At 43.7% G+C, this 14,659-nt stretch overlaps 1 protein-coding gene across 7 annotated transcripts in view; it reads right to left on the minus strand.

The window, feature by feature from the left end:
* Kif13a (kinesin family member 13A) overlaps window positions 1-14,659 on the minus strand; it is a 188,371-nt gene that overhangs the window by 11,471 nt on the left and 162,241 nt on the right. For 3 of the 7 annotated variants that reach the window (XM_040755924.1, XM_040755923.1, XM_040755928.1), the window contains 7 exons: window positions 13,762-13,854; window positions 13,471-13,623; window positions 10,929-11,006; window positions 9,217-9,264; window positions 7,762-7,867; window positions 5,142-5,293; window positions 4,518-4,622 (listed from right to left, as the gene is read on the minus strand). In XM_040755924.1, coding sequence (XP_040611858.1) covers window positions 4,518-4,622; window positions 5,142-5,293; window positions 7,762-7,867; window positions 9,217-9,264; window positions 10,929-11,006; window positions 13,471-13,623; window positions 13,762-13,854 — 735 coding nt within the window. Of the gene's footprint in view, window positions 1-4,127; window positions 4,170-4,517; window positions 4,623-5,141; window positions 5,294-7,761; window positions 7,868-9,216; window positions 9,265-10,928; window positions 11,007-13,470; window positions 13,624-13,761; window positions 13,855-14,659 lie in introns of all 7 variants that reach the window. The other 4 variants (XM_040755925.1, XM_040755929.1, XM_040755927.1 and 1 more) reach the window with 2 other exon arrangements.

Here is a 14,659-nt window from a genome sequence, read left to right on the forward strand (position 1 = left end):
ACACCATGTACAAGTAAACAAATGTAATAACATTGCATTTGAAAAGCTGGCAGGGGATTGTGCCGTGCTTTGAATGAGAACGGCTCCCGTAGGCTCATGCGATTGAATGCCTGGTCCTCAGTTGGTGGGGTGTGGTTTTGTGGAGGAGGTGTGTCACCAGGGGCCAGCTTTGAGGTTTCAAAAGACTGATACTTTAAGCTAGTTCTCTCTACTTCATGCTCAGGGCCTGAGATGTAAGCTCTGAGCTCTTTCTGCCACATGTCTTCATGTTGCCGTCATGGATCCTAACCCTCTAAAACCATAAGCCCAGCTTAATGCTTTCCTATGTAAGTTGCCATGGTCATGGCTCTTTATCACAGCAATAGAAAAGTAACTAATGCAGGCTGGGAGGAGCGCAGATCTCTGGGTAAAGTACTCACCAGCACATGCAAGGCACTGAGTTTGATCACTAACATTATGAAAAAGGAAAAGAAAAAAAAAGCTCCCCTCCCCCAAATGTGTATGGGATGGGATGTGTCTTCTTTCCCTGTGCACTTGATGCTGATAAAAGAATAGAGCATGAACAGACTATCTCGGTCATCGGCCCTTTCCTGTATTTTCAGATTCTGTATTCATCATATTTAGACTGAAAATTGAATTTCAAGTTTTACTGTTCTTTATTTGCTTAATTTAAGCTAGCAAAAATAATGTAATTCTCCAAGCCCAAGAGTACCCAACACAATTAGCTACCAAAAAAAATGATTTGCTGTGCAAGGAAAAGTGATTTTGCAGATGATGGTTAGTGGTCCAGGGACTTTCTAAAATACTGTTTGCTGGATGATGTAAGCAACTGTTAGTTTAATGAGTAGAAATGGATAGAAATGTATCTAACTCACTAAGATAAGATTTATTCCTAAAGGATGAGAGTGACCCTGAGAAATAGGAAGGATCCATGATCTCTAGGGAATGAAGTTCAACTAAGAAACAGGCTAAAGACATAAAGATAACTTATGCCAGAAAACAAAACCTCAGTAGCTATTAAATGTTTTCCAACATTTAAAAAGAAATTGAAAGTTTGCTGAAGAAATGCCTTCAAGAAGGGAAAAGAGTTTTCTGGCTTACAATGCATGTTGGGGGACTTTAGTTATACAGAATATACCAAAGTGTCATTTACCACTGAATCTTAAAGGACACTGAACTAAGCACCTACGTACAAATGACTTAAAAGCAAGAGAGGTTACAGCCTGACCTAAATGTGGAACACGGAGTCAAACTCTCAGGCTTCTCTGTAACTATTACCCTTGTGATTTGATGTTTTTCCTATTTAACTTATGAAGGTGATATTTCTGTATAGACAAAATGCTCTGATTTTTTCAAGTAGGGACTAAGCATTATTGAAGCAGTGACTCTCAGCAGGGCGTGTCACAAAGTGGATGCAATTTCTGCTGCCATTAAAATCAGGTTGTGGAGGTTTGCCAGAAATGGCCCGAGTTCAGGGCTGCTTGCCAGGGGCTCCCAGCACTTCTACAACGGTTCCAGAGACTAGGAGGCAGGGCACTGAACTGTGCTTAGTTACACTGAAGGACGAGGGTCTGTGCCTTCTACTCTTAGTAACTGCTCTATCATTCCAGACCTGTTTCTTCAGTAAGATGAGAGGAGAAAACTGTGTGTTGTCTGTGTAAGACCAGAGAGGGTTTTGTGGATACAGGGGGAAGGGGCTGACTGCTATTCTCTATGCCTCATGACTTAAAAACAAAAAACAAAAAACAAGCTCAAAGCTGGTCATAGTGGTGCACACACATTACCATAGCTACTCGGGAGGCGGAGGCAAGAGGATTTCAAGTCAGAGGCCTTCCTGGGCAACACGGTGAGACCAAAACCATCCTGGGAAACTTAGCAAGACCTTGCTTCAAAACAATAAAAGAAATAAAGGGGGGGATATGGCTCAGTGACCGACTGCTTGATACCCTGTACCACAGTAAGGGATAAAAATAAAAGACTGAAAGTGATGTTGCTTTATCTCATTTATACAGCTTAAGGTGCACACCTGCATATCTTTCTAAGTGATCAGACATCCAAGCCACAAGAGTCACACATAGCCAGTTGTGGTGGTGTAACCCTGCAATCCTATGCTCCAGAGGACAAAATAGGAGGATTGTGAGTTCAAGGCCATCATGGGCTTCATAGTGAGACTCTGTCTCAAAAAAAAAAAACAAAAAACAAAGAAACAAAACAACAGAGGAAGGAAACAGCTCATGTCCATTTATAAGAGGGGAAATAAAATGAGTGCTTCCCAAAGAAAATAAAAATCCCAGCTCAAGCAAGCAAGGCACTGACTTTACCAAAACACCCAAGCAATTGCCCAACAGAACAAAGTAGTACAACAGCCCTGAGACAGTACATGCGCAGCAGCTGTTTCTCCAAGGACAGCAGAGCTGGCTTTCTCAAGTCAGATCCCAGCAACAGAAAGGGTACAAGCTCAACCCTGCTCAGCACCTACACATAATACATTTGGTCACACCAAGCCTAAGGGCTGCTTGAGGTGTCTTGGGTCAAGAGAATCTAGTGCCATCCTCCAGTCTGTCTGCTGGGATGGCTTTGTTTTAAACTCTTTAAAGGAAAGGCAGGGAAGTAACCACCCATCAGTGAGAACCGCACACCTGTGTGAACTGCACATGTGAGAACCACACATCATCTGTGTGAACCGTACATCTGTGAGAACCACACATCAGTGTGCAGGGCAGGGAAGTAACCACGGGCAGACTGTGAGAACCACACATCAGTGAGAACCGCACACCTGTGTGAACTGCACATGTGAGAACCACACATCATCTGTGTGAACCGTACATCTGTGAGAACCACACATCAGTGTGCAGGGCAGGGAAGTAACCACGGGCAGACTGTGAGAACCACACATCAGTGAGAACCGCACACCTGTGTGAACTGCACATGTGAGAACCACACATCTGTGTGAACCGTACATCTGTGAGAACCACACATCAGTATGATCCGCACACCTGTGTGAACTGTACCAAATGGCAGTCACTGATGGTTGCTAAACCAGAATAAATGGTTTTAATTTTGTGTCTACACAACCAGGGACGAGAGCCATGTCAGTCAACAGACACACCCAGTCAGACACACAACCAGACAATCTGACAGTAAAGGCAAAGCCACTGTCCCTTTTAGTGCGCCCAGCAGTTCTCACACAGACAGGGGACAGTGAGGTAGGTGGGGGATGGCTCTTTAAGATCCATGGAGGTGAAGGAACAGCCTCTGTGTGAACCCTCTTTCTCAAGGGCAGACAAACAGAACTTAGAAATAGGGGTATGCCTTTCCTCCTTTCCCGTGTTAGGAAGGAGGAGCATTGCTGTATGACCCAGTTAGCAGCTAAGCATGCGGATGAGTGGCCTACTGCAGGACCCGCTGAAGATGCAGTTAGTGTTCGCACTGTGTAGCGTGGCGAAGGGACCTCACACGGATGCACCCATGAATGGATCTGACCCTGTCTAGCTGGGAATGAGACTCCTCACACAGCTCAGCAGAGCAGCTCACAGGCAGCAGTGACCGTCAAACAGGCTCCTCCTGCCCCAGGCTGGTGTCCTCCCTCACCCCATCCCCAAGCTACAGGAGAGTAAAAGCAGAGAAATGAAATCACATGATTCTTTTCAGGCTTACAAACCTACAGTTTTTTTTTTTCTCTCCTTAAATCAGTCTTAAACTGAGGTCTAACTTATAATCAAAAGTACCGGGGAAAATGGTGCTTGAAAAATGACATTTCAAATATTTTACTTTATTCATTTACTGCGATACAGGACCTAGCTCTATAGTCCAGGTTGGCCTTGAACTTTCCATCTTGGGTGTGAGCTGTCCCTTTCAGCACTTTGAATATGCAGCATTGGAGCTCTGCAGGCAGGGTTCCACCTTACTTGTGGCGAGAGTACAGATAAATCACGCTAAAAAGCTGAGAACACCCAGGTTGGACTGCATTTTTCCGGGTAGGTAACAGAAGCCACTGCAGCTGGAGGGATGGGGATGGGGGCTGATGACAATGGTGGCAGAGCGGCTACAAACTACACAGTCACCTTGGCAGCGGCAACACAAGAAAGCTTCCAAACACACCCACAGCTAAGTGCAGGATTACTTACGCCAAGTAAATGCAATTCCTCTAGGTAGATTAACTTCAGAATCTGGTCAATATGCACAGACACATTAGAGAGATTCTTGGTATTAGTTAAACTGTTTTTGTTTTGCTTCCCTTAATAATGACCAGAGCCCTCAAAGGTACCTTTCCCCCTTTAGCTAAGGAAACTTAAGATGATGATATAAAAAATGAGTCAAATAAACAGAACACTTAGAAAAAAAATCACAGGTCAAGGTTACATTCAAGCAAAACATCATTATCAGTGGTCACATTCCATTTGTAAAGTCAAGACTCAACAACTGTCTTAATTTCTTCGAAAGCATTTGCAAGGAAGATTGCAAAAGGGTTTCCAACCCACCACCAGGCAATATGATGGAAACATTCCAGAACTTACAATCTTCTCCTCAGGTTTGCTATTGTGTTCTACGGGCATGCTGCTGCCATTGCTTCCTGGGGGTACAATGCAGCCAGGGTTATGTGCCTGAGATGGAGACATGCTCTGCAAAGGTTAAGACACATAGATGCATCACACACAAGAGACGATCACAGCCAAAATATCTACAAAGTACATGCATGTTAGAAACGACAACAACACCACTTTCATTACGTGTGAGTAACACGGCAGCCAATGTTACGGACCAGAGTTAAACTACTGGTGAAATCTGACCGGGATGCACATATTCCGTGGCAAGACATAGCATTAGTTTTATTAAGAAGTGAATACATAAAGGCCTGTCATGTCTTCAAAATATCTAACGGGCATCTCTTTCTCTCTTGGAAGATATGAAAGAGCAAAACACCACTGATGCAGAGAAGTAAAACCATGGCAGTCATCGTCAAAACCTCCTACCATAGGCCCGCATGCTTGAGAAAAAAGGCCTCTGAGCACGGGCTCCATGACTGACGTAACCCATGCATGTTCACATGCAGCGTCCAACACGTGACGGCAAACCACTGTTCTCTGAAGACGGCACCGTTCCGCTCTGTTTGGCACGGTCCCGAGAAGGCAAGCATTTACCTCTTGGCTTAGGAGCGGTCTCGCTTCAAGGGTTATCCTTTTCTTATGCTCCTCTTTTACGGGCATTAGGGGCTTGAAAAACTTTGGTGGCTGAGGAGAGAATGCTTTAAAAGGGCTGACTGTTAAGGCATGAGGATTCTCTGGTGGACAACCTGAGGAATACAAAAAGGACACGAGTTTACAGATGGCAGAGCGCAGGGCACTATCACAGGCCATAACCTAGGGTTGGCTCTCAGCTTAAGGATGTATTGAGAAGTGGTTGTATCACGAGGGTATACACCGATGAGTTCACAGCTGAATGGGCCGAGCTGGAGGAAGGAGGGTCCCTGGGGGATGTCTCTGAAGGGTATGGTTTCTGGTCCCTGGTTTTTGGTTTTATGAGACAGGGTTTCTCTGTATTGTTTTGGAGGCTGTCGGTTCAGCCTGAACTCGAATTCACAGAGATCCGCCTGTCTCTGCCTCCCGAGTGCTGGGACTAAAGGCGTGCACCACCACCGCCCGGATCTCCTTTAGTTTCTGGAGGTGAGAGTCAGCCACCATCACAGTCCCTTCTTGCTATGATGCTCTGCTTTTCCCTTGCTTTAAACCATGAAGCAAGCTGATCCTGGAGCAAAGCCTTCGAAATCATGAGCCCAAATAAACCCTCCTTCCTTAAGGTAGTTTGTCACAGCAATGGAAAGTTAATATCCCCATCAATGATAATATCTGCTATATTAGTGAAAATAATGTGCTAGCACTTAGTTCAGCATTCTGATGAATGGGGAACAAGGGTAAATTAGGTCAGTAACACAGCTCCGCAGGCAAAGTGATTGCCATCAAGCTGTCCACCTGAGTTCAATCCCTGGGACCTACAGGGTGGAAAGAGAGAACTGACTCCCCCAGGTTGTCCTGTGACCTTGACATAAGTGCGGTGACACATTCACAACCACAACTCCCCCCAATAACAATAAAATAGAATAAAGATACGTCTTGAAAGTTACAAAGAATTATTAAAGGGCTGGTCAGTGAGGAAGAATCAGAAAAAAATTCAAACCTTTTCTTTTTAAAAAATATTAATAAGTAATTATTTTATGCATATGGGTGTTTTGTCTGCATGCACATCTGTAATTATCTTATGCATATGGGTGTTTTGTTTACATGCATATCTGTAGTTATTTTATGCATATGGGTGTTTTGCCTGCATGCACATCTGTGTACCAGATGCATGCCTGTTGCCCAGAGAGACCAGAAAAACATTTTAGATCTCTGGGTTAGAGTTACAAATGTTTTTTTTTTTTTTGTGTGGGGGGGTTTGTTTTTGTTTTTTGAGACAAAGTTTCTCTGTGGCTTTGGAGCCTGTCCTGGAACTTGCTCTGTAGACCCGACTGGCCTCGAACTCAGAGATCTGCCTGCCTCTGCCTCCTGGGTGTTGGGATTAAAGGTGTGCAACACCACCACCTGCCATTTCAAATGGTTTTAAGCAGCCATCTCTCCAGCCCTGTAAATTTCAAAATCCAGTTTAAGCACCATTTATTAGATCAATTTAAGCTGACTCTCGATCTCTGAATTCACAAGGTCTTTATAATCTACTTGTGTATTCAGACATTTATCATTGAATGTTGTTTTATATATATATATATGTATATGTACACATATACATATATGGGTGTAGTCCTGTATACTAGGCTGACCTTGAACTCAGAGAGTCACCTGCCTCCTGGGTGCTGGGATTAGCTCCCATGGTTATGTTTTAAAGGTGAACAGAAGCTCATTAAGTATATTCAGTGAATGAACAGCATACACATTTTCTTGTATATGTCCCTTTTTCCTCGGGCTATCTGGGAGTATACTGATTTCTTACCTTGTTTGGCCTTTTTTTAAAAAATTTATTGATTATGTATATAGTGTTTTGCCTGCATGTATGCTTGTACACCAGAAGAGGGCACCAGATATCTTAACAGATGGTTGTGAGCCACTATGTGGTTGCTGGGAATTGAACTCAGAACCTCTGGAAGAGCAGCCAGTACTCTTAACCTCTGAGCCATCCCTCCAGCACGTTTGTTTAGCCTTTTTATCTCCTTCTGTTCTCTTTCTAATTCCTGCTATACTGATTCTTGATTTTTGGTAGGTAAAATACAAGATAGAAGCCAATAGTTGATTTACATTTCCACAGACTGCTGGTCCCCTCAAGGCACTAGGAGACTATGTGTTTACATAATAATGTTGCCATTGACCAAATTCATTTCTGCTATCATTTATGAAACAGTGTTAGATGTCAAAATCAGGTTTATATCCTTAGCATTTGGATATAAAAAGACGAGAGGTAAATACTCTCCTGGTTATGAAAACTGAATGAGAATTATGTGCGTCTCAAAACAAGGTCAGAGCATGATGGACTGAAAAATGATTTGGAGAATTTTAAATTAACAAAGTATTCTCTTAGGCTGGAGAGTGCCTGCTGAGCATGCGCGAGGTTCTTGGGTCCATCCCCAGCACTACGTACACGCGTGCACATCTATCACTTTGCTAGATAGACCACACAGCGAAAAGGAGCGCAGTAAGAGAATGTGGAGTAGGTACTCCGGTGAAGAAGACCGCGTTCTGAGCATGTGCGTAAGTACCGCCGGAAGCAGCTCCCTACCTTCTTTGCTCCTGCGAGGCGAGTCCCTGGGTAAAGTCCCATAGCATGCAACATCTTGGTAACTGGGGCTGTAGTCAGACACGTCTAACTGGTTCTCAGGCCAGCCCTGCAAAGTAAAAATATAGGTCAACTACAATGAAGTCACTCTAACAAAATGGGAAAAGCAGCCCGAGTTTCAGTTTCTGTTTCTTTTCTTTCTTTCCTCCCCTTTTCCCTCCTTCGCCCTCCTCATTTGGTTTGTTTTGTTTTTGAGACAGGGTCAGGCTACGTAGTCCTTGTTAGTATCGAACTTAGAGAGAGGCATATCGCATATGCTTTTGCCTCCCAAGTGCTGGGATGAAAGGCATGTACCACTATAACTAATTCTAGTAATTTTTTTGTTTTGTTGTTGTTGTTGTTTTTGTGAGACTGTGTGTAGCCCTGGCTGTCCTGGAACTTGCTTTCCAGACCAGGCTGGCCTATAATTCACAGAGATCCGCCTGCCTCATTTTCCAAGTGCTAGGATTAAAGGCGTGCACCACCATAGCCGAAATGCAATAGTTTAAAATTAATTTTTAATTAATTTCAGTATGTGTCCTTTTTTAACTTTTATTGCAAAAACATTTTAAACACACATGGTAATGATTACTATAACATGATTAAAACAAACATCATCTAGTAAGTAAATGTTAGCCGTTTCTTATATTTTAAGATTTAATAAAATCATTACAAATATAATGAAAAAAAATTTCTTAGGCTCTCACTGTGTAGCCCTGGCTGACCTCAAACTCACAGAGATCTGTCTGCACGTGCCTCCAGAGTGCTGGGGTTAATTAAAGGAATGACGATCATGCCCTCTGTGAAACCACCTTTGAAACCCTATGTAGCCCCATCCACCCCCTCCCTTCTTAGAGGCAATCACTTATATTTCTCTGACACATGTCTGTGGTGACTGGATAATTTAAAGGCCAGACTAAAACCCTTTAAAAAAGATAGCCCTTGTATTCATAATTCTGCCTGGACAGTAGCTCAAGCTGGGGCTGTCTGAGGCAACTAAATAGTATTTGACTTAAACCTGAGATTATAAACTACAAATAGCCACAGCCACTGGTGGGCTAATGGGAAACTAACACACATCACAGGAGCTCATTACACCTTGAGTCGCTGCCCTTAAGGATTAAAGTTTACCTTTCTCAAATATGTAAACGCTGTAGAGATGTCTCAGTGGCTAAAAACACTCACTAAAGGACATGGTTTCTGCTCCCCCGCACCCACCAGTTGACTTACACCCATTTATCACTCCAGTTCTATGGGGCTCCAGTGCCTTCTTCTGGTTCTTGTGGGCACTGCACACAAATAGTGCACAGACATACTCGTAGGCAGACACACACATAAATCTTTACCACAAATACACACACCTACACACTCACAGAACTTAAACGGTATAGATAAGCTAGCTCACCCTAACATATATACCTTATCATCTTCATCAAAACCAGAGAGGTCAGGCCGGCTAGAGGAAACCTGTAAGAGACGAACACTTTTACCAATATGACTCATATACTTCATAATAATCATCTTTTTTTTAGACAGGGTTTCGTTATGGCTCTTGCCAGCCTGATACTTGCAGAGTCTTCCTGTCTCTGCCTCCTGAATGTTACTGGGCCCCATGCTCTATTTTGTTGTTGTTGTTTTGTTTTGTTTTGTGTTTTGTTTTGTTTTGTTTGAGACGGGGTTTCTCTGTGTAACAACACTGGCTGTCCTGGAACTCAATTTTATAGACCATGCTGGTCTTGAATTTACAGAGATCTTCGTCTGCCTCCAGAGTGCTGGAGTTACAGGTATGGCTACCATTCCTCGGCTTGCCCTTATGTTTCTTAATAATCATTCTTGCTGTCCCATTTTTTTTGTACTGTCTAGAATTCTCACTGGCAAGTGGTGGAGTAGGTATTTCACTAATGGCTCCCATTTAAGTATCACTTTACATTCCACAAAGTATTGGTTTATGCATATCTTTATTATCAGTTAGTTCTATACGTGTTTTAATTTGTATTGAGAGTGTCTTTAAAAACAGTTCAATTAGCAGGGCATGGTGGTACATACCCTTAGTCCTAGTGCTTATGGTAAGGGCAGGTGATCTCTATGACTTTGAGACCACCCAGGGCTACATACTAGACACCCTAAACAAAACACCCAAAAGTCAAAACTGTGTGTGTGTGTGTGTGTGCATGTGTGTGTGCGCGCACATTTCCTCTTTTCTTTTTCTGTAGTACTGGGAATCGAATCTGGGGCTTTGCACATGCTAGGCAAGCCCTCTACCACTGACCTATATCCCTGGCCTAAGAGAGTGGTTTCAACGTGCAACTTCTGGCCTACACACTCCACGGATCCACCTGGCCTGCACCTGTTACAGGAGTTACAAGAGCACACCCCATGCCTGGCTTTTTTGTTTTGTTTTGTCCTTTTGGTTTTGGTTTTGTTTTTTTTAATAAGGATCATTGGTGGTGCATGCCTTTAATCCCAGCACTCAGGAGGCAGAGGCAGGTGGACTACAAGAGCTAGTTCCAGGACAGCCTCCAAAGCCACAGAGAAACCCTGCCTGGAAAACAAAACAAAAACCAAAAGGATGCTAGAGATCCAAACTAGGTCCTCATGGCAAGCACTTTATGTACTAAGGCGTCTCCCAACCCCCTTTTATCTACTTGTGGTCAGAAGTAACCTGTACAATACTGAGTGTGGACATTTGCTCTGTGGGCTATTCTAAGACAGTTGTTGAGTTTTAAATCATTTCTGGCAATTCTTGAGATTAGGAAGGCGGAAACCCAGGCTTTCCTTGGAAACACTGCAGCGCCTTCATCTGCTGCTCCTGAGAAGGGACGGCTTTGTTGTGGTCCTTACGCTAATCTGCCCTTGCTTTCCTACTGCTAGAAGCCATTTGTCAAGGGAATTTTCTACATGAATTGGTTGAGAAAGACGATCAGTACAGGCAAATCTCTATGGGAGCCTGGTTGACTGGTATGCACCCCTGTATAGGAAGTCAGGTTCGGCACTTTGGGGTACCCACTCCAGGACTGTGTGCCCTGTTTCTACCATTTAAGCTCTGAGCTCAGGCTGTCCCAGATCCTCCACCCCCAAATCCTGGAGTAGTCCCATGAGTATCAGGTCCCTGCCAGCACATACTCACTCACATTGTGAACATTCGGTGTACTGAGGCTTCTCCGAATGTGCCGGGCTTTGGTGGAGAGTGCCTCCTTGACCGTGACAGCCTGTAAACACACAGCAACACAAAGATGACAGCTAGGATTGCCTCATCAGATTATAAATGGAACATGTATCTTAGAAGATTCAGAAAACCCAAATGTGAAAACCACTTCAATTGTACTCAAACCAATATTTATAAGACTGGTACCCTGACTACATGTGTTTAAAACAACAATAACAACAACAACAAAAGAAAATCTGGGCTGGAGGGATAGCTCAGTCATTAAAGTTTAGGCTCACAACCAAAAAAAAGGGAAAATCCAACCTATCAAAAACATTAAAAATTCAAAACATGATGGACAGTGGTGGTGCATGCCTTTAATCCCAGCTCTTGGGAGGCAGAGGCATTTGGATCTCTCTGAGTTCAAGGCCAGAGTAGCTAGAGCAGTTACACAGAGAAACTCTGCCTCAAAAAAAAAAATCAAAACACAAACCAGGAAAGCTGCTGAACAGCAGATTTGCTATCAATTGATGCAGAAAACAAGAGGAACACACCCCTAAGAGAGAATGCTGTTAGGTTTTACTGTGTCACGATTTCAGTATGTTTTACAGAACAGGGAAACTGTTTTGACAAATACCAATTCCATCTCTCTAGTCATCAGAGATCCTGTCTGTCAAGTCAGCTTCTGCTCTGAAGGAATGTGCACACACACATATCTGCTCATCGCACCACTGCTTAGTATAATATTTTCTTTTTTTTTTTTAATATTTATTTATTACATATACAGTGTTCAGCCTGTATGCCAGAAGAGGACACCAGATTGAATTGTAGATGGTTGTGAGCCACCATGTGGTTGCTGGGAATTGAACTCAGGACCCCTGGAAGAGCAGTCAGTGCTCTTAACCTCTGAGCCATCTCTCCAGCCCAGTATAATATTTTCTTATTATTTATTATATCTTTTGACACAGAGGTGCTCATATAGTCTAGGGTGGTCTTGAACTCACTATGTAGCCAAAGATAACTGAACGTCTGAGCCTCCTGGCTCTACCTTGCAAATGCTGAGATTATGAGTACACACGCCACTACCATGCCCAGCTTACACAGTACTGGAGTTCAAACCCAGGCCTTCAAGCACGCTAGACAAGCACTCTACCAAGTCTGAGTTCATTATTTTAAACCAAATATCCCACTGGCAACTTAGATGCCTGAATACTGGGAATAAAATGACAAAAGGTGGTTCACATAAGGACTTTGGAGTCAATCTACTTGGGCTCTACAGGGCTTCACACCAATGCCTTGCTGTGTCGCTTCTCCTGGCCTCGGCTTTCTCTCTGGAAAGATGAATTACACCGTTACTTTCATGCAAGGGTTATCTTGAAAGTAAGCCACATGATATACCTGCATCATCTGAACACAGGGCTTGGGGTTGAATGCGATAGCACACACCTGTAAGCCCAGCACTTGAAAGGACAGCCACAAACTGGAGACCAAACTAGTGTTGCACAGTATTTGTTTACACTGTGCGAAGGTATGTCACTGTGATTGGTTTAATAAAGAGCTGAATAGCCAATAGCTAGGCAGGAGAGAACAGGTGGGAATCCCTGGCAGAGAGAAATCTGGGAATGAATCCAGGCCTGGCGATGCCAGTGAGACTCTGAAGAAGTGGGACATTCAGCACTCAGAGGAGAGGCAACCAAGCCACGTGGAGACCATAGATCAACAGAGATAGCTTATGTTAAATTATAAGAGCTAGCTGGGAAAAAGCTTAAGCTAAGGCCAAGCTTTCATAATTAATAATAAGTCTCTGTGTCATTACTTGTGAGCTGGTAGCCCAAAGGAAAGTCCAACTACAGGCTACTGTATATATCAAGTTTTAAGCCAGGCAGCTTCCAGAGCAAGATCCTATATCAAAACGAACAAGTGTATACATACATATACATACATGCATACGTGAACATGCACAGACACACCCACCCATCCACATATACATGACCCACACCCACCCACCCACATATACATGACACACACACACACACATCACACCAATACACACACACCATACACATCACACACCATACATACATACCACATGAATACCCACACACACACATCACACTACACACACACCGTACACACACATGCACACACACCACACATCATACACACCACATACTCCACACGCATACATCATACACAACATACACACCATATAAGCACACACGCACATCACACACACATCACACCACACACACACATGCACACACACCACACATGCAACACACACACATCATACACACCACATACTCCACACGCATACATCATACACAACATACACACCATATAAACACACACGCACATTACACACACACACACACACACACACACACACACACACACCCCTCTTGTCAGAGTCCTTTCACTAGGGAACTTCTTCTCTGACAAATTTTGAGAGGCATGTGCTTCATCTCTGCCCACTGCTGGGGAAGGCTGGCGCTGCACTCTCAAGGACTATGCAGTCAGCTGCTCACCTGCCGGAGCCTCTCCAGACTCAGAATGTTCTCGACCTGCAGCACGCCACGTGTGTACTTCTCAATATACGTCTCCCCATCCAAAGTGCCCTCGTTCTCACTCTGTGCTGCCAGGAGAGCCAGCGTTTCCCGGTCCTCGATCTCCTCAGTCGCCTAAAGGCATAAAAAGGAGACGACTGTTTTCCTGTGAATGGCGTTTTCGTAAGGGCAGCGGTGTGCCGTGAGGGCACAGTGAACAACACTCCCCTTACACTCTGGCACCCCGACACGTGAAACAGCAGCACGTGTTACCTTTGGTATATTGGATACTATCTCATAGGTCACGCCACATGAGTAAAATATATTTATCAGCGATATTCTTCTCTTCAGACTCTGGGTGAAACTCTGGTAGGAAAGGAAAGGAAAGCTGGTTTAAGCTGTGTGGCAAATCTAAGACAAGTCTACTTCATATTCTGCAAACTGGAAAAGTATTATAGCAAATGATTCAAGGAGTATAGATAAATCCAACAAAGCAGAGAGAAAGAAAATAAAACAAAACCCCTAAACTTGGAGGAGGTGGGCATGATTGTTTTCATTCAGGCAAACTTAGTCCCGCCCCTCGGGAACCTGGCACAGTTCGTCACCCCTCTGCATGGCAAGCAGTAACCTGGCTCTACACAGGCACAGGAGGTCCCTCTAAGAGACAGGCTCCGCCTACTCCCCCTCTCTTTTCACCTTTCTCTGAGGCGGCAGCTCTCTCTGTCTCTGTTTCTCTCTTTTTCTCTTCTCTCTCCCACTTCCTCCCCTTCCCCCAATAAAACTTCCTTTCCATATAAGTTCTGACTGATGGTGTGTTGGCCCTCTCCCTCATCATGACGAAGGTAGCTCACGTCTAAAATCCCCGTACTTGGGAGGCTGAGGCAGGAGGATTCCTTATCAATTTCAAAGCTAGTCTGGGAGAATATAATGGGTTAGAGGCTACTGAATGAGAGCTTGTCTCAAGTAACCAACTAACATAAATAAATAAATAAATAAATAAATAAACAAATAAATAAGCAGAAACCAACAAAATCAAAAGAGAAATGAGACCTTGCCTCAAGTAACCAACTAAAACAAACAAACAAACGAATGAACAAATAAATAAATGAAAACAATAAAATCAAATGAGAAATTAAACCCCAAAATCTTGTCTCTGGTTGGCAAGTTTGTT

This window comes from Mesocricetus auratus, unplaced genomic scaffold (genome assembly GCF_017639785.1).
Source record: "Mesocricetus auratus isolate SY011 unplaced genomic scaffold, BCM_Maur_2.0 Super-Scaffold_100013, whole genome shotgun sequence".
Lineage (NCBI taxonomy): Eukaryota > Metazoa > Chordata > Mammalia > Rodentia > Cricetidae > Mesocricetus > Mesocricetus auratus.